Genomic DNA, 19,885 nt, shown 5'->3' on the forward strand with positions numbered 1-19,885 from the left:
TGACGGGAGAACGAGTGTTGCGTAGTAGCGCATAGTGGGTAAAGTCATACGATAAGTAACGCGTGTTCGTGAAGCGGCTCGTCAGAGGAACGGCATGATGATCAGCGACACTAATTTGCATTTGTTTGTATGGTGCACGGCTTCGATCGTGACTGATGATGTTAGAACTAAGTGTATCAGCAGTGACAATGCGTTGTGATCCTAGTAGTCGTCCTTGTTCGGTAAACTTACCGTCGCGGTTGTCGTCGTCGCCGCCACCGCGGTCGTCGTCGTCGCCGCCGCCACCGCGGTCGTCGTCGTCACCGTCACCGCGGTCGTCGTCGTCGTCGTTACCGCCGTCGTCGCCGTCGCCATCGTCGTCGTCGTCGTTCCCGTCGTCGTCGTCGTCGCCGGCGCCGTCGTCATCGGGCGCACATTATCCTTACTTGTCTTTGTATTCGGTACCGGTGTCCCGACACGATATATCGTGGAATGGCAGCGGCCTTAAAGAAAAACAACTCACGCAGAAGATTGGCCGCCCTCACATTCCTGTCCAACATCTCTCTCGACGGCAGTCACCGGGACACCAGGTTAGCCGTCTTGTCACGAAATGAACCGACTCACATGCGTACGCTTAGCGATGGCCAGTCAGATCAGCAGACAGCGCTCGACGTGTGTCAGAGCACTGACTTTGAAGTCTCCATGGAAGAGGTTTTAGACGCCGGTCTGGAAGAGGCCCACGATTTCTTGCAAAATGAAATAATAGAGCAAGTCAACTTTCAATCGCTGGTGCACAAAGGCATTGACCACAACTCGCTAAGTTCTGATTCAGATGGATTGCTCACTCCTGCCAAAGCGACGGTTACCATGTTTCTGGAGCAGGAGAGAAATCATCTGCAACTGTCTTGCGGCATGCATAGTTCCTTTAGAGAACGGTAAACATTTATTTATCTCAATCCTACATGGAGAAAATTTTATATCAAAAATTACTATGTACAGCAGTAGCCAAGAACTGTGAAGGAATTATAAAACTTTTTACTATGTTTTTCACATAATGGCGATATAAACTTATAATTCCTCTTATGATTCACAACTGCTGCTCTATAATAGTAACTTTTGATATAAAATTTTCTCCGTGTATATTCAGTATCTAATAAGCCATATCCTTCAGTATTCAAATGAAGATACTTCTTTCTATGATTATATACAAAGATACAAAGGCAAAATATATGCCGCACAAGAAGCTTCTATCTGTGTGCTGAGGCATCTGTAAGAATAAACAAACTTTGTAACAGCAAAGATCAACATTCATTAAAGTTCTTTGCCTCTCTGTCCTTTTCCCATATATTGGTCAATATTAATTATCTAAAATCAAATGTTTATATATGCCGCCACGTCAGTCACTATCACAAGAAATGTCTCAGTTGCAGTTACTTATTATCACATGAGTCTCATTGCAGTAGCAAATACAGTTAAAAATAATATAATCTATCATAATCTCGCAATGTCTGTGATACGAAGAAAGGTAATGGTTTGCATCGAAAGTAACATTAATTTGTGTCAAATGTATAAATCTGAATGACTTTGTTAATTGGCAAACAACCTATTTATCGTAAACAACGTCTGAATACAAAATTATCATTTTTGCAAATAAGATACCACTTATCAGAGATAGATTAATAATAGACCTTATCTTATCTTTTGAGACTTTACCTTTTATGTGCAAATAGATTATGACGGCTTGTCGTAACGTGATTTATTAAATGTTACAAAATAATATACACATTTATATATATTACTTTAAGAATTTGCATCAGAATTTCCAAATGAGCTTGAGTTGAAGATCTAAACTCTAATAAAGTTAAATGACTATAATCACACACAACAATAGCTGCTATGTTTTATATTTTAAATATTTTAACTTACCCATTCGATAACAAAATGTAAATAATTAATACATGCACAAATCTTTGCATTATAACACTCTATCTCAAAGACTTTCTTGGTACAGATAGGATTGAATGACACGGATTCAGATAACATTATCAAAAGCGTCTACAATATCACAAAGAAAAAAACATCAAGAAACTTGATTGCATTCCATCCATTGCACGCATATCTAGGATATATTACATGTATGGGATATATAAAGTCCATAATTTCTTCATTGACCCATTTAAAAATGTATTTTCTAAACAATATAGATTTTGTATAATAAGGAATTAAAGTATATATCTTATGCTTTAAATTTTAAAAAGGCACAAGTAATAAAACTTTATTTTTGTGTAAAGTTAAATCTAATATCACAGAACGTCAATTTATGAGTTAATTATCAAAATACTTAAGATTAAAAACTGAGGAAAAAAAACACGTTTAAATTGATCTTTGTTAATAAGAAATTAATTTTAATTTTTAATGAAAAAATAAATCAGAAATAATAGTATTTCACACACACATAAAAACTTTATCTTTCTTTGAGATAGCGCATATATTGTTTATTTATACTTTGTGATAATATATTGAGTTGAATACATAAAATATTGCTTTCAGAACGGGAACTACCGGAAGCGACTATTCCTTACCAGAAAGACGCGTGGGTTCTCTTCAATATAAGAAGCGAATAAGTCATCAGACATCTACGCTTTCGGAAGACATTAAGCATCAGTACAATAGTAGCAACGAAAGCATCGGCTCCGTACATTCGAAAGCACAATCTAAACCAAAGACGAAGGCAGTGAACAGTGTGCAAACTGCTTCTGCAAATAGTAGCATAATACCGGAGGTTACGAAGGAATTGCGTTTGATGCAACGACCTGTGAACGGTTACAAGTTCGGGGATGATAGACTGGTTTTGGTATCAAACCAACATGTGCCATTTGTAGTTTTCTCTGCTATTCCATATAATAAAGGACAACGTTCCAGTTGGTGAGACTCACATTCTTTCTAATATAAATTTTTATAAAACTATATATAAGTCGATATCTTTGTTTAAAAAAATAATTCTAACAGGATGTTAAAATATTGAATTTTTAGTAAATACTTTTAAAATTATTTCTCAAATAAATTTGTATTCAGAAAAAATCTGACAGAAGCTATTTTAAGGACTTAATATCCACGTATTCTTTAATTCAAAATGTCTCAATTGTCCAATTTGATTGGATCTTAAATGTCTACTTGATTGAATCTCAATTTGCAGACCGTTAATATCTTTTGTTATTTTTAATTAAAATTTTTTAGTACTTTGATAGGTTTGTCAAGTATTTTGTTTCCAGCACATGTGTGATAATTTATAATTTATATAAATATACGTACTTTTTACACATTATGTAAGTATTCTTATAAGTAATGTGTAGATCACGTATGTAGGGCGCTAGAAAAGTTTTGTCGCTGACGTAAAGAAATATAAAACATGTTTACTGTTTTTGACAGCAAACAGGAATCATATTTATATACACAAACAAAATATCAAGTGTTTCTCTCCAATATGTATTCGGTTAGTGAGGTCAGCAAAATTTTATCCATTTGGAGACGTAAACACGTGGACGAAAAACTTTCGAGTCTTACGAAGATAAAATTAACGATATAAGATAAAATTGATGATATATCAAAATATCATCAATTTATTCAATACTATTTTCAGTAACTTGCTGATAATATGAAATTTAATGAAATTCACATTTGTGTCCTAACGCTATTCACAGGTCCGAGTTACGTAAAGATACAAGTCGAAGGAAAAATGTATCATCTCAGAGACCGTTGTCAGCGATTAATGACAACATCGATCCGTTTGGATTGCTTGGTATAGAGCACGCTAAAGATGGCCAGGTGACATATTCATCTAACTTTAGCGTTAAAACAGGAAATTTAATAGTGTTTTGATAGCGATAACTCTCGATTGTTGATTTTGTAGGAAATATCTTATGGGCAACTACTTGTACCATCTAGACAATTCCAAAGAGATAAAAAATTGAATCTAAATGAAAATGAAGCTATGGAATTTACGCATTTCATACCTAATAAACACCACGTGGTACAAAGGTACATAATAACAGATATTTTTAGCAGTAGTAGCTTTCTTTTCTCCTTGTCTTTAATTTGACACAATCTATATAACCAAATTGTATTTGTCTGTGTAATGAAATTTTAAATGAAATAATGTGTGAAAATCATTAGTGACGTCACAAGTCATTGCCTCTAACATTTGTTCAGTGTATAGAAGTGTACAGCTCATGTATTATATCTGACAAATACGTACATCTGTAATTATTTCATCAAACGTTCATTAATAATATGCCAAACACATTGGTTAATTACGATAAAATTCATGATTTATCAAAGAATTTGTATTTCTCTCATCTCAAAAATCATTCATAGTTCATGTAATACTACGTAAACAGCTTTCTAATCTCTTTCTGTACTATAGGCAATAATCATAATGCGTACACACGGATTCATATATCATATATTTGTTTTGTAACAAAGCATATCAACCATCTTTTTGCAGGACAAAAACAATTACTTGGAATGTGGATCACAAAAAATGGTAAAAATCACTGTACAATATATGTGTAATGAGATATAGAGAAGTGTTAGATAGACTTAAACACAAGACATACAGCAGATATGAGAATCTTTAAATCTGTCTTTCACCATTTCTGCAATATTTTCTCAGAATTCTGCAAAAGATGTGTTGTAAAGGTCAAATATCACAAGTCATTCACAGTCATTTTAAAATGTTTTTCAATAATGATGATATTGCATTTTGCTCTTCATATTTATATATAAATAAAAGGTAATAGAGATGACGAGCACTTAGCTCCTTGCTAATGTGTCTAACAAATAATATTTTTAGATAATAAATTTTAGTCCTTAATAGATTGATAATAATTGAATAATTTTATTCAATGAGGGATTTAATAATCTTCGTTGTATAATATATATAAAACCTTTTTAATATTAAATATTCTAAAAAATTACATAAACACTATACATGCAATATACATAACAGTGAACAAGTAGTATTGAAAATACTTATCATTCACATGTACACCTGATCACCTTCAGCATAATCTGTATATGTACATCATATTGAAACTGTGTATACACGTTCTTCACATCATTTACAGAAATAAATTTATACATACTGCAGAATAGTTTCACATCTTTGTTGTCGAATATTGAAAAAGAGATGCTTGCTTTTTTTTATAAGTGTTTTAGAAATATAGCACGTTTAAATATATGTATCCATCGTATGTATGTTTAAATATATATGTTTAAATATATATATATATTTTTTTACAAAATTGTACAATGCATTTTATAGTAACTTAATTTCTTTGCTTTAGGTGTCTTTCTTATGATACAGCTACAAGTCGCACTCATTACATAACTTCCGAGTCTCCACCATTGTCTTTCAGTGCTGATTCCAAAGGTACAATAATAATATTCTTAATTTTTTAATCAAATTATTGCATGATACTGTGTAATTATTATTGCATATTATTACAGTTTATGAATGTGATGAACAATCTACACAATATAATCCAAATTTACTTGATGACCCAGAACTTATTGCTGGGAAGCATAGAACTCTGCTAACATTTACGTCATACATGGTATATATATCTTAATTTGAATCACTTTAAATTTATAATCCTTTCATGCACTTCTCATTAATATGATGATTAATCAATGTTTCATATTAGGCGTCTGTTATTGATTACGTAAGACCTTCCGATCTAAAGAAAGAGTTGAATGATAAATTCAAGGAGAAGTTTCCGCACATTCAACTCACTCTCAGTAAATTACGCAGGTAGGTACAGTTTATATGTAAATCATATCCTTGAACTCTGCTATTAACTTTCACAAATTCTTGTTTCAGCTTGAAACGGGAGATGAGGAAAATAGCCAAGTTAGAATACGGCATTGACTTACTCACTGTTGCGATGGCGTATGTATACTTCGAGAAACTTATTCTGCGAAACATTGTGACCAAGCAAACACGGAAGTTATGTGCTGGTGCATGCTTACTCCTCGCGGCAAAACTGAATGACGTAAAGGGTGATATCCTCAAATCGCTTATTGAGGTACTTTTACATCGTATTACATAACAATTTCTTTTTATATAATAATTACCTGTACTGTTTGCAGAGAATCGAGGGTGTATTCCGCTTAAATCGTAGGGACTTAATTACATCTGAATTTGCCGTGCTGGTGGCTTTAGAATTTGGTTTGCATTTGCCAACGTGGGAAATATTTCCTCATTATCAGCGATTGATTTATGAATCTTGACATCCTTTCGTATCGTTCTTATCGCGCAGTCTGTGTTTGAAAGCCTCTTCATGAGAAAAATCTCGATGCGATCGAGCATATCTGTAATGTATAATCTTAATGTTTGGAAGTTGTATATTGACAAAGCTTCAGAGCATTATATTGTACATATGTCGTTTCTTTTCATTATTTCGGCATAGTTCTACTATATGTCAACGTAGTACAATGGCGAAAAATCACTGAAGAAACCGATTCAAATTCATAATTACGTGTTTTTTTTTTAATTGTAATAGTTTTTGTTCTGCGAGTTACCAATGTAGTAATTATGCTGCATGCTGTGAATATTGTTTGATTATTACTTGAACAATTTTAACTGCCTATTTCGGGTACTTAAATATGGGAAAATAGACAATGTAAAGAAATCACGTTCAACTACTATATTATTTAAATATTTGTTGATAATGTATAAATATGGATGTAGGAGAGGGAGAAATTTGTGAAATATTTTAACTCATTAATTGCCTGGTGAAAGATATTATGCCAGTGGTTTTGTGATATAAAATCCTTTCTAGAAAAAAAAAAATACATTTGATCTTATACGCTTACTGTTTGTCAGAATGTAAAAATATAGGTTAATGCACTTAAAAAATTTTATTTAAATAACATTTTTATATTTAAAAACAAAATTATTGTGCTATGGGCAGTGATGCATTTGACTTTTATCTAAAATATTTTGTTTTATATTTCAACTTAAAAGTTATTTGAGTGACTTGCGTTTAAGTACTTTATTCTATATAATTATTGTTACACATTTCATAAAACCACTGCCATTTTGTCTGCACAGACACTGTTCTGTATAAAGATTCTTTTCTGTAAAAAAAATTGTTTTCAAATATGCTTGAATGCAAAATATTGCTATGTGTAAAAGAATTAACAGAAACAAATTTGGTGTTTCTTAGAAGTAGTATACTGGAAATATAGAATTGAACGTGAATACCAAATATACATGCGATAAAATATGAAAATAGCTTAAGAGAGCATTTCTTACAAATGTTAACGTGATAGTTAAAGCTTAAAATAAACGTACTTACATGGCAGCAACTGATAAAGCTAAAAATATGAATATCACACACAGTTACTTAATTTTTCAAAATATTTCTGATACCATACTTATGCTACAGTAGGATGTTATTCATTTATAATAGCGGTATTGCATAATGGCACGTACGAAAAAAGTATAAAAATTCTATATAAATATTTATTAAAAGTTATATATGCACAGACATCATACAGATATTCGATTTTTTTATTAGCCTGTTAAATTCTATCTCTTTTATGGTTTGCTTTAATATTATAAAAAAAGATGCATATATTTTATACATTCAAGACGTTCTACAAACGTTTAAATTTGCATTGTCAACGTATGCTTCCAACGTTCTGTAATATCTGCAGAAATAATCAAGATTGTATCATAAGTGTTGTTAGAATATGATTACGTTTTGTTTTGAAATCTTGTTTTGTAATATAGAAGTAATTGTTTTATTTTTTTATTATTGGGTATATATTTTATAGCATTTTATTCGCGCGCGCGCGCGGGTTAATTTTGTGACTCTTTTCGTTTTAATCGATTCGTTTTAATTGATTCATCCTAATCAACGTTGTAAATATCGCGAAAGTTAAATGAGTGTGATAAATGTAACCTCTTGTAGCATTATAAAAAAAAAGCGATATATCCTATATTATATATATTCTATATATTTTGTCTCTTTATTGTACTTTAAACTCAGCCATGTTCTTTTTTTTTTTTTTTTTTTTTAGAGATCGCTAATATATTACAGATATTTTACAAGTTGAACGCATATAGATGTATCCCTTATTTTTAGAAAGATATTAGAAACATATATGTGAAATGTGTGTCTTTCTGATGTACCTTCAATTAAGGAACGCGACGTTTTACTTAAGAACCGACCAAGTTAGGTGTGCTTCATCCATACATATAGAGTTTTAATTTATACTTTATACCGTACGAAAACCTCTGCTACATATATGCAATTTCCCTTTCACACATACACAATGAGATTTAATCACACGTATCTATTACACAACGTTACTTTACAACATTATTAAACGAGATGTGTTCTGTGCTCAATATTTATCCATACAGAATTGACATTATATAAACGAGGCGTCAATTCATCGCATGTTTTACTCCTATAGATTATTGCATTTTAGTTTCACGGATAACTATTTAAGAAATTATATACAAATGTGTTATAGCATTTTGTGTCGCATCATCAATTCTATGCGTATTATTTCTTTTTGCAAATTGTAAAATTTTTTTAGAAAACAAGATATTGGTTTTTAATTCGTTAAGAAGGCGTGCAAAAAAGCAAGATATATACATATTTTTTGTAGATACATGGTATAGGGAATATGTGTACATCGGTTGTACAGTCAGTTCTAAAACTGAAAAGAAACAAAATAGATCTTTAGCATTCTTGTAACACCAGTCAAAATCTTTGTAATTAAAATGCGCTTATATAGAATAAGAACTTGAATACATAAGAATACATGAATTATCGGTTTGACTGCGAAAAGCAAAATATGTATAGAGGATATTTGGGGTCTATATTCCGTTTAGAATTGAATATGGTCATCTGATTCCAAATTTTATTTATGAGAACAGTATCATCACGAATTGAGAATCATTTAGCCATATTCGATGCTAAACCTATGATGTAAATATAGACCATTGCGTTTGGAGATATAAGAGTAGTCAGTAAAGTTAATTAGTTTTTACGTAAACTTCTACAATATGCGATATACTACTATTATCCAATATCATAAAATAGTATGTAATACTTCAATAGCCCAGTAAATCTTTAGCAGCGTACTTGTTATCAGGAAAAGTATCTCCTAGGAATTTTTACACATAGAAATTCTACATTTTCATATGCAAATTTCTATCATCTGATGTCGTAATAATCTTTCATCTCTTAGATGTTGGAGCGATATTATTCGCATTTTTAAAAACTATCTTTAAGCGACTCATCCTTATATTTGTTATTGCCATGCATACACATATATAGAATATTTCATTGCGCATTTTCTCTCAATACTTGAACGAATCTCTTTTTAACTATAATTCTCAATAATTTAATGAATTCCATCTTTTTATTTAAAAGAAATTTTAATAAATGCTATTCTTATATCTTGTAATATAAGAATAAATTCTTATAATTCACAATGCTGCTATACGAAGTCTCTTGTCAGAGTCTTATGTTAACTAACATTGGTAATTTATTTTATTCCGTACTCGTTTTCATATACTCTGTACTAGGTTATAGTTTATTTAGGTTTTTTTTGTGTATTATTTTTCTGCCTTGTGTTCAAATTAAGAAATTGCACTGATATGGAAACAAACGTTTCTAGTATAGTTTTATCAAAATGCTCAAAAGAAAATGCGCAATACGTGGATAGACGATACATATAACGATCCATTTTGCATAGCATGTCTGAAATAAATCTAACAGTAATAACAAATTGTATGTTCTAGTACATAGCGGTGTGTCAATTACAAACAGAATATATTCTGTAATAATGTACACTTACTCTGGATAGCATGTTCTTTGCAAGGAAGAGAACTGATTTACCAATATTTCTTTTCTGATTTATAATTCATGATACTCTGTATCAACATTGTACTGATGATGTTTGAAATATACGTGTGTACATTATGAGATTACTGATTTTTCATATCACCATCTTTAGTGAAAATAATTTATACAAACCAATATCAGAAACATTATTTGTAAATATGAACATATATAATAATTATGAATGTGAAACAATAATCTGAATAATTGATATCGCAAATTGTTATAAGAAAAATGTTAATATTAATTATAATTGATATCCCTGAAATTTTGTCTCTTTAGAATAATAACAAGATAGTAACAGTCTTTTAAAGTATATAGTCCAAGTTATAGTCTTTAAGCTTGCATAATGCATATACAAAAAGGAAAAAGATTACGTATCTGTAAAATATCTGATGCACATTTATATTAGCATATGCATTTGTGTGTTTGTACATCTGATAACTCGATTTTTTCTTTTCATAATCATCTTTTACTTTTAATCGATGTTTCTTTATACCGGATGTCCTATTCTTTCGGTATCAACACTCAATTCAGCATTCACTCAGCAGATTAATTTTTGAAATAGATTTTTACGAAACTTGAAAAAAAAAATATTCGAATTTCTCATAAACTACGCTTAAATAAAACAAATGTGTAACAAAACCGAATTTTTTGGTAAATTTTTAACTTTGGTTACCTTATATGTAAAATTGTAAAAGTGTAATTAATCAAGGTCCATGTAACATCGAGAATTGGAAAGTTGTAGAAAATTATGATTTCCTTCGATACTTCTATTGTAGGAAAATTAATTCAAGATCGGTCGAAGAATACTTTTCAAAATACTTTTTGATTTAGGACACCTTATATATTCAAGCTCCTAGCAACGCTCAACACGCTCAACACGCCACACACAATTTTCTTACGCATGTGCAATAGCATGCAAATTCTTGCATATCCATCAGTATTTATTCATATGTTTCAGTTAGTTCTAACACAAGACTTTCTTTTCTCACGCACCTCGCTATTTCTCGCTATGTAACAATTATTGTCTGTTAAACGAGAGTAATGTCACACTCAATATTACTTGTAAAATTGCAGCAATAATATTTGTTACGTGCTACGCTTCACTTTCTTTATGTTTGAATAGCCCAATCACGTCTTCTTCCTGTCATCATTGACAGTCTGTGATTGGTTGAGTCAAGTGCTCACATGATTGACCAGCTGAGGTCCTGGATGCTGCCTGGACGATGAAATATGCATGTCTCTCGTTTATAGTTGTTCAAATTTTTTGAGAGAAAACAGTTTTCGGTTTCGTCCAAGAAATAAGGTAATACAAATAATTCCTTTGATAGATATTGGAAGTGTCTTGTTTTTTTCTTTTATAATCAGTTGCATGCTTTATGAATCAAGGTTAAGACATTTATTTCTAAAATGCCGAGATTCGGCGTTGCTTTGTTACATTAGCTGAAAAGGTAGGTATGACACCTACGAGTGTAATTTTCATCATTTAGTGTTGGCGTTGGTTAAAAAGTTGCTAGGCAACAATGTGCAAAAACTTTATTGTTATCCAAATCAGAAAAGCATTAACTCCTATAAATGTTTATTTAATAATGTATTGTAAATATTGATTAATCGGTTTTTCCTTTTATAAGGTTATTTCATTTTAAAGTAAATCGTTACTTTATTTACTTATTTCATTATTATATTATAAATATTGCAATGTATATAACCAAAAATATCTAAATTTAAGTATTAACCATCAATACCTTGTGTATAATCACAGATTTCATATATGGATATGTAGAATTTCTTTGTGTGTGTGCTGCGCTGTGTGCGCGCGTGTGTGTGTGTGGATGTGTGCAATAAAAGTGCATATACAGGATACCTTTTAGGATACAATATCTCTAAACTATATTTAAGCTAGTCTTATTTTCTATTCTCACTCTTCTGGAATGTAAATATTAAAAATTGAATTAAAATTAAGCTTTTATTGAATATCTTTATACCTGGATGTAAGATTATTAATTATAATTTTTTAGATATTCATCTGTGTATGAAATCTGTTGATTATACACAGAATATTATTGATGATTAATAGATTTAGATATTTTTGGGTTATATACATTGCAACATTTATTTAATATGATAAATAAAGATATTAACACTATATATTACTGAATACTGAATGAGATAGCCATGAAAAATGTCTAAATCAGAAATACAAAGCATTCATACAAGTATTCAGTGCATTATTTTTTTTAAATTTGAAACATTTATGTATCATTGTTACATAAAAGTATGTTATTCTCTGTATTTTAGTATACATACTTGTTGAAGCAAATGCAAAATGTTATCACTAAATATAATAGATTAACATAGCTTGTGCAGAATTCAATAATCAATATTTATATTCTGTTCTGTATAAGAGAACAATCACAAACACAAATTTTTACTATAAATAAAGAATAATATTATGTAAGAAACAATAAGCTATTACACATACATATTGATATGTTATACATACATAATTTTTTAAAATTCCAGAATAAGAAGTAGAAGAGTAGTAGATGTGAAGCTGCTGAAGACTAAAAGTATTCTGCATTATAAGCTTTTGGTAAGCATAAAAATTAAATATAATTATCACACAAGCTGACACAGCTGTATTTGTTTTTGCTGAGTGTGACTTAATATTAGCTTGAATTTATGTCAACGTAAATTCATATCAACATTGTTTAGTTAAATTGTTCAGTTCAGTATTTTCTTTATTAGCATAATGTACACTTGATTGTTATTAAATACCGTGTCACTTTTATTTTTACTCTTATCAATTTTTTTCTAGTAAACATATATATAATAGATATGTTTTCAAAATATTGTATTAGATATTCTTTATTGTCCCCTTGGAGTTATATTTCTTACACCCAGACTTAAGAATTAATTAATCTTCTATTGGAGATTCTTAAGAAATAATTAATCTTCTATTTGGATTCTACTTTATTTAGATTCATACTGATTCATTCTATCTTATCTTCTTTTAACCTAATTCTCTACTCAGGGAGTCTTAACATTGTGTTCAGATACATGCCTATCCCCACTTTCCCGTATACACATGGGCTGTGTCCCGAAATTTACTACCATTAAAAATCTATAGTTTACGTAACGTATATTGTAGATTTTCAATACTGGCAGTAATCTTCGGAACGCAATCGCACGTGCCCATACGCCGCTTAAAGTGCTTCTTCTTCCGTACAAAATATTGTACTACATTATACATACATATACATACATATACATACATATACATATATATATATATATATATATTTTGTACAATATTTCGTATTTTATAGCTAGGTGAAATAGATTCCATATGTTAACATTATATTCAATGAATTTACATACAGAATCAGTGAAGAAATAATTTTCTGCTGCTATCGAAATCATTAAATTTCAGATATGTCGAAGCAAGGAAAAGACAAGTGGGATCCCCATGATCCTTCTGAACCATCTACTAGTGGGTATCGTAAACCTTACTCGAGATCTTCAGAACACGTAAGTTGAAAATAATATAGAATGTTAAAAAATGAACATTTTTTTAAACATCCAAGACAAAAGAAAAATTAAATTGTAAGGTAAATTGTAGCTGCAAAATTTGTCTTTTTTTATATTTTTTATTTACTCCAAAAACATTTAGACATTTATAACTAAAGTTTGCTTTAGATAATCTATAATTTATGTTAAAACTCTAGATGTATGAATAATATTAATTTTAATCTGTACTTTTATATCTTGTAATTGAATATATATACAATTCTCTCTTTTTTAGGAAAGAAGACATTCATCAGGGAAAAAAAAAGATAAACTAAAAGTTAGTATGTAATTTATAATGTTATTTTAATTTTAAATATAGTGTTTAATTACTTTATTTCAGATGTGCACATTATTATCTCAATTATGTAAATGATAATCTATGAATAAGAAACATGTTAAAAAATTTTTACACTACTTACTATTAACAGGAATTTATATATTTAACTGTTTATATATATATATATATAAATGAAATAATTTAAAGGTTTATGTAAGGGGCATAATTGATGATACATTATTCTGTTATACAGTCTGTCTCTAAGATATCTGAAAGTGAGTATGATACTGATGCAAGTACATCTACTTATTCAAGACAATATGGTTCAGAACAAACGGAAATTAAATCTGAGCCAATGGAAGTTAAATCTGAACCAGTGGAAGTTAAATCCGAATCAATGGATATTAAATCTGGTAAACTTCTTATTTCCATCTTTTTCTATCACATTTCTTTATCTCTATTTTACTTGATAGCTATTTTGTAAACAGTAAATCTACAGTTATAAATATGTTATGATGCGCTGTTTACTAATTTTTTTTTTTTTGTTTTTACACAAAATTTAATCATATATTTATGTAAATAAAAAAGTATACTTTTTAAATATTATTTAATTATTGAACTAATTTTAATAATAATAAAAGATTAAAGAAATTTTTTTTATTCTATTTGCATATACGAAAGATACAAGTAAAATATTTTCAAATTAAAAGATTTAATTTAAAAAAAAAATCTTTAAAAAAGTTTTTATGTAATAATTTGTAGAAGATGGAAGTGGAGATGCTAAATTGAAAAGTGAGGACACTGCATCAACACAAGGTCGAAAAAGAGAAACTATTTTTGTCAGCAGGCCAAAATCTTTAGTAAATAAGAAAGGTCAGTATAAAACTATAAATATTGCTGTTTTCTAAAATTTCAACCAGGGAGTTTGAAAAGTTCAAAGTTTAGTAGTATTGCAGTAATATTATAATATCGATTAACTGTCGATCCAAATACCCAAAAGAACTTTCATGGATTACAATTACTACCCTTTTATCTCACGAAAGCAGATATATATTGATTTTAATTATTTTTATTAATTTGCAGGAACGTCAGGAAAACAAATATTAGTACAATCAAATCACTTTAAGCTACCCACAGTACCTGATTGGAATCTTTATATGTTTCGAATCGATTTTGAACCGGACGAAACTCGTACAGTCGTTCGCAAAGGCTTGCTGAAGCTTCATAAAGAAAAAATTGGTCCATATATCTTTGACGGTACCGTTTTGTACACGGTCACGGAATTACCGGACGTAAGTATACTACGATATATTTTTCATATTGCTTCTGTATACATAAACATTTGTATAAATATGTATGCAAATAAAAATTGTAGAAAATGGAACTGATATCAACTAGAAAGTCTGATAACGCACATATTAAAATTACTATACGGTTCGTTGGAAGCGTGTTGCGGGAAGACCCGCACTATATTGTATTTTTCAATATAGTGATGAGGAAATGTCTGGAGTATTTGCAGTTACAACTGGTGGGCCGCAATTATTACGACGCTAAAAATAAAGTAAGTAGAAATTTATACATTTCTACTTTTTATTACGATCGATGATTCAATAACCATTTTTGTAACAATGATTGTTCATATTTTATAGGTAAGCATACGTCAATTTAAATTGGAACTATGGCCTGGTTACGTTACGGCCATCAGACAATATGAGCGCGATTTCATGATGTGCGTTGAGATATCGCATAAAGTATTGCGTCAAGAAACATTAATGCATATATTAACTGAGAGCTACGGCAGTCACGATTTTAGGGTAAGTTACATATTAATTAATATATAATTTCTTATATTTTATATCTTCTAATATCTGCTTTTCTAATTAATATATAATTTCTTATATCTTATATATAATTCCTTCTAAGGATAACAATCAAATTATATGAGAATATGGACTTTAAAGCCAAGTGCCAAATATTCATGCAAATATATGTATCTTTATGTGTGTTATCAAATGTCTCAAGAAATTCTTTTCAGTGTTTACTATATCTACTTTCTACTATGTCATACTATGTCTACTTTCAATTTTATTCATTTAGCATTATATCTGTCTTAATCATAATTGTCATAATTGTCATAATTGTTTTTCGTATTTCTCTTATAATTAACGTGTATTTAAATATTGCGTAGACGCTCTTGATTGTATCTGTCTCTTCTCTTGAGACTTGTTCTGATTCTCTGTACAGGTATAATAAACGAGCAAAATTTAGGGTGGTGGATATAAATCAAGAATATAACATCAGATCAAAGAGGATCAAATGAGAAATCTGATTTGATTTCAAAGTTTGACTAGGAGAATTAATCAGATTTAACAAAATGTGATATAATTTAAAGCTTTAATAGATTTTATGAATGAAAATAAGAGCTTTCTCTACGTACTTGTACAAGTCTGTATTTGTATGCCTAATCACAAATATTTCGATCAATGGATGTGAGACTTCAGTATCTATCAATTTGGTTGTTTCTGTAATTTGTATTTTAATTTTATTAGTTGTTCATTTACAATTGTATAACGTTTGCATTTTATAATTAATTGACATTGTGTTCTTTCTTTTGTCTGTCATTTGTAGTTGAAAGTTGGATTTATTCTTTAGATTATTATCTATGTGCAAATCAGTCGTTTTGCATAAAAAATTGCTTAATAAGTATGTATCAAAAGATAAAATTATTGGAAATGAATGATTTGTTTATGCTATTATTTCTTGTTATTTAGCAGTATCATAATGTATACTTGCATGTAACAAAGTAATAAAATCGATGTTTTGATGTTTGAATGTAGATGTCAATCAGAATTGCATTATTTCACAAGTTTATTCAAAAAATAACAAGCATTGCATACATTTTCAGCTTGCTTTCTCGAATACTGTAATCGGAATGACAGTACTTACGGATTATAATAATCATACGTATCGCGTTGAGGATGTCGATTTTGATGTAAGCCCTTCGTCGAAATTTCCCATGAAATCTGGAGAGGAAATATCTTATTTGGAATACTACTGGACGAAATATAAAATTAGAATAACGAATCCTACACAGCCATTGCTGGTGACGAGAACAAAACCGAAAGTAAAAAATTTGGGTAAAGGAGACCTTGTTTATCTCATTCCCGAATTATGCCGTCCTATAGGTACGTAGATATTTGAAAAAAGTTTTATTGTTAATTTTTTAGTCAACGAACGCTTCTTTTTTGTAATTAGCAATGTTCTTTTACAGGTTTAACTGAGAAAATGAAAGAACAGTTTCATCTTATGAGAGAGTTGGCTACACATACTCGACTCTCACCCGAAACTCGTATTGACAAACTGATGAGGTTCAATGACAGACTTCGTAGAGAAGACAAAGTTATGCAGGAATTGAATGACTGGCATATGAAATTGGATAGAGCCTTGGTCGAAGTTCCTGCTCGCATATTGCCTTCCGAAAAGCTCATATTTGGCAGAAATGTTGCAATTAATACTGGACAAGGCGATTGGACGAGGGATATGCAAAGGGCACCTTTATTACTGTGCAAAGAATTAAGAAATTGGGTAATAATTGTGAATAACCGAGCTCAATACAATGTACAGGTGAGTAAGTTGACTATAAGTATTTAAACACAATTTATGATATAACTCTAGGACGATATAAATGCACATCTTTCCTCCTGATGTCTTCACATGAAATATCGTTATCTTATTTTTTAGGGTTTTCTGGATAAATTGTTTCGGGTGTCGAACGGATTGTCATTTCGAATTGAACATCCACAAGTATGCACGTTGAACGAAGATTCAGCGGGCACGTATATCGATTGTCTTGAGCGCATTCTTAGCAAGAATATTCCGGATTTGGTGTTCTGCGTCGTGAGCAATAATCGCAGCGATCGTTATGCAGCTATTAAGAAGAAGTGCTGCATAGATAGACCCGTCCCGTCGCAGATTATTTTACAAAAGAACTTGGACGGTAAAAATGCTATGACTATCGCTACGAAAATAGCGATACAGATGAACTGTAAGTTAGGCGGAGCTCCTTGGCAAATTGACATGCCGTGTAGAGGACTAATGGCTATCGGCTTCGACGTATGTCGTGATTCGAACGTTAAGGGCAAAGAGTATCGTAAGTATCTTTAAATATTAAGATCTGACAATGATATTTCCTATTTCGATATTTTAATAGCGAACATTGCGGTATCCGTCATATTCGTAAATTTCGCATTGTCTATTTTGATTAGAAACTAATAAATTTGACTAATTTGTGATTACAGTGGCTATGGTTGCAACCGTCGATCACTCGCAGACGCGATACTTCAGTTACGTTTCGCTATATCACAATCATGAAGAGCTCGGCGAGCAACTCTGCGAGGGTGTGAGAAAGGCAGTGCATGCGTATCGCGTCTTTAACAAAGCCCTGCCCATGTATCTCCTAATTTATCGTGACGGTGTCAGCGATGGTCAGCTATCGCAAGTTAATGAATATGAAGTAGAAAGCTTGAAAAAGAAGCTCGAGGAGCTCTACTACGGGCCGCATTTCAAGATGACATTTATAGTCGTATCCAAGAACAATACTCGACTTTTCCTTAACAGACGTAATCCACCGACCGGTACGATTGTTGACGACGTTGTGACTTGTCCGTTTAAGTATGATTTTTTCCTTGTGTCGCAACAAGTAAGACAAGGCACAATTTCGCCTACCGCGTATAACGTTATTTCGGATAATAGCGGCTTGCATCCAGACGTGATGCAAATTGTGACCTTTAAATTAACTCATATGTATTACAATTGCTCAAGCACCGTGCGTGCACCGGCGCCTTGCCATTATGCGAAAAAGTTTTCGTCCTTAGTGGGACGGGTCCTTCATCGACCTCCGGGTTCACAGCTACAAAATCAGTTATTCTTTTTGTAAAGAACTTCCTTAATACTTGTCTCGGATAAAACAAACGTGAAAATGTTTAATTTAAATTTCTTTATATTTCTTAGATATTAATAAGTTCTTGATTTAATTTTTCTGTTCAGACAATCAATACTATTAAGATATTTTATTGTTTATCTTACTACCAAAGACTCATTTTATTGCGAAAGACTTTCAAAAAAACATATCAATATTTTTCATACAATTAAAAATCAAAATTGTTTGATTTTTTATTGAGTTATCAATATTGATATTACTCAAACTGAAGAGTATATCAATATGACATTCTATGAAAATGTGCATGACTGGTTTTATATAGAATGGTACATTTTTTTCGTTTCTTTTCTTTTGGTCTTATGTTTTTTTGTGATATTTTTTGCAATATTTACTTAATTTTAGTAACAATTAACACAATGCAGAAGTAATCAAATAATTAATATGCTTTTACTAAAAATATCTTTATGAATCAATTTTGATAATATTAATATTATTTCATAATGATTTATCTGTTGCAATTTTATTTTATATTTTGAGAGATATTTCTTATATTAATTTTTATTTTATCAGTTTCTGCAATTGCGATACAAATGACAATATTAGATAAGTTGTTATTTTTACAAATTTACGTAAAACAATTTTTTTTTTCATAAATTTATGTGTGAGTTATGTAGTTGCGTTTCTATTATGTTTAACATGAATGTATCTTTTGTTCTCTTAACAAGAATAACGTTAGTAAGGTTAAAATAAAAAATAAAATTGCAACACATAAGCAAGATCATATAAATACATTATGGAACTTGAAGAATTTGCGAGTCTCCAACTGGATAAACCGTTACCTGATTTAAGAGTATGCCATAATATTTACCATTGTTTTCAATTTTTGGTTGTATGTATATACAAATTTTGTCCGTTAAAAACAAATTTACCATTAAAAAACTTTCTTTATATATTAATATGAATTAATAAATGTTGGTGTCATTTTGTTGTCATTTCAATTTTACGCACTTTATTCGTTTTATTCCAATATCCTTATTTAGAATGAAGAACAGCTACGAAAACATACCCTGGATGCTAACTTAGAAAGGAAACCTATAGATAGAGCACTTCACATTCTTTTGTAAGTAGATTACGTGTCCTAAATACCAATCATTCAAATAATTTCGAAATATCTATTGAGATAATTTTTTA

At 30.4% G+C, this 19,885-nt stretch overlaps 2 protein-coding genes across 5 annotated transcripts; both read left to right on the forward strand.

Moving 5' to 3' along the window:
- Window positions 1–15: 15 nt before the first annotated feature.
- On the forward strand, window positions 16–9,991 carry LOC105673952 (CDK5 and ABL1 enzyme substrate 2). 2 transcript variants are annotated; one of them, XM_012369959.2, is made up of 10 exons: window positions 16–914; window positions 2,530–2,904; window positions 3,681–3,804; window positions 3,890–4,017; window positions 4,484–4,522; window positions 5,325–5,410; window positions 5,488–5,594; window positions 5,685–5,791; window positions 5,861–6,065; window positions 6,130–9,991. In XM_012369959.2, the coding sequence occupies exons 1-10, from the start codon at window positions 472–474 to the stop codon at window positions 6,268–6,270; spliced, it is 1,755 nt and encodes a 584-aa protein (XP_012225382.1). In that variant the 5' UTR covers window positions 16–471; the 3' UTR covers window positions 6,271–9,991. The 2 variants fall into 2 exon arrangements, with proteins under 2 accessions (XP_012225382.1, XP_012225383.1); XM_012369960.2 differs by lacking the exon at window positions 4,484–4,522 and having other exon boundaries at window positions 18–914.
- A 626-nt stretch (window positions 9,992–10,617) lies between these two features.
- Window positions 10,618–19,692, forward strand: LOC105673935 (piwi-like protein Siwi). 3 transcript variants are annotated; one of them, XM_012369934.2, is made up of 13 exons: window positions 10,618–11,214; window positions 12,432–12,501; window positions 13,342–13,439; window positions 13,714–13,755; window positions 14,009–14,168; window positions 14,518–14,628; window positions 14,839–15,047; window positions 15,131–15,316; window positions 15,405–15,569; window positions 16,661–16,940; window positions 17,027–17,379; window positions 17,497–17,905; window positions 18,054–19,692. In XM_012369934.2, exons 3-13 carry the CDS (start codon window positions 13,344–13,346, stop codon window positions 18,689–18,691), a joined length of 2,649 nt encoding a protein of 882 aa, XP_012225357.1. In that variant the 5' UTR covers window positions 10,618–11,214; window positions 12,432–12,501; window positions 13,342–13,343; the 3' UTR covers window positions 18,692–19,692. The 3 variants fall into 3 exon arrangements, with proteins under 3 accessions (XP_012225357.1, XP_012225358.1, XP_067206501.1); XM_012369935.2 differs by lacking the exon at window positions 10,618–11,214 and adding an exon at window positions 11,281–11,359; XM_067350400.1 differs by lacking the exons at window positions 10,618–11,214; window positions 12,432–12,501 and adding an exon at window positions 12,612–13,241.
- Window positions 19,693–19,885: the final 193 nt, after the last annotated feature.

This window comes from Linepithema humile, chromosome 2, assembly GCF_040581485.1.
Source record: "Linepithema humile isolate Giens D197 chromosome 2, Lhum_UNIL_v1.0, whole genome shotgun sequence".
NCBI classification, from domain to species: Eukaryota; Metazoa; Arthropoda; class Insecta; order Hymenoptera; family Formicidae; genus Linepithema; species Linepithema humile.

What these genes read in the sequence shown, in the direction of transcription:
- LOC105673935 (XM_012369934.2), top strand. Translation starts at nt 13,344, where the DNA reads ATGTCGAAGCAAGGAAAAGACAAGTGGGATCCCCATGATCCTTCTGAA. An exon ending in ATCAATGGATATTAAATCTG is followed by an intron (nt 14,169 to 14,517) that starts GTAAACTTCTTA and finishes AATAATTTGTAG; the next exon opens with AAGATGGAAGTGGAGATGCT. An exon ending in ACGGCAGTCACGATTTTAGG is followed by an intron (nt 15,570 to 16,660) that starts GTAAGTTACATA and finishes ATACATTTTCAG; the next exon opens with CTTGCTTTCTCGAATACTGT.
- LOC105673952 (XM_012369959.2), top strand. Translation starts at nt 472, where the DNA reads ATGGCAGCGGCCTTAAAGAAAAACAACTCACGCAGAAGATTGGCCGCC. An exon ending in AGCACGCTAAAGATGGCCAG is followed by an intron (nt 3,805 to 3,889) that starts GTGACATATTCA and finishes TTGATTTTGTAG; the next exon opens with GAAATATCTTATGGGCAACT. An exon ending in AAACACCACGTGGTACAAAG is followed by an intron (nt 4,018 to 4,483) that starts GTACATAATAAC and finishes ATCTTTTTGCAG; the next exon opens with GACAAAAACAATTACTTGGA.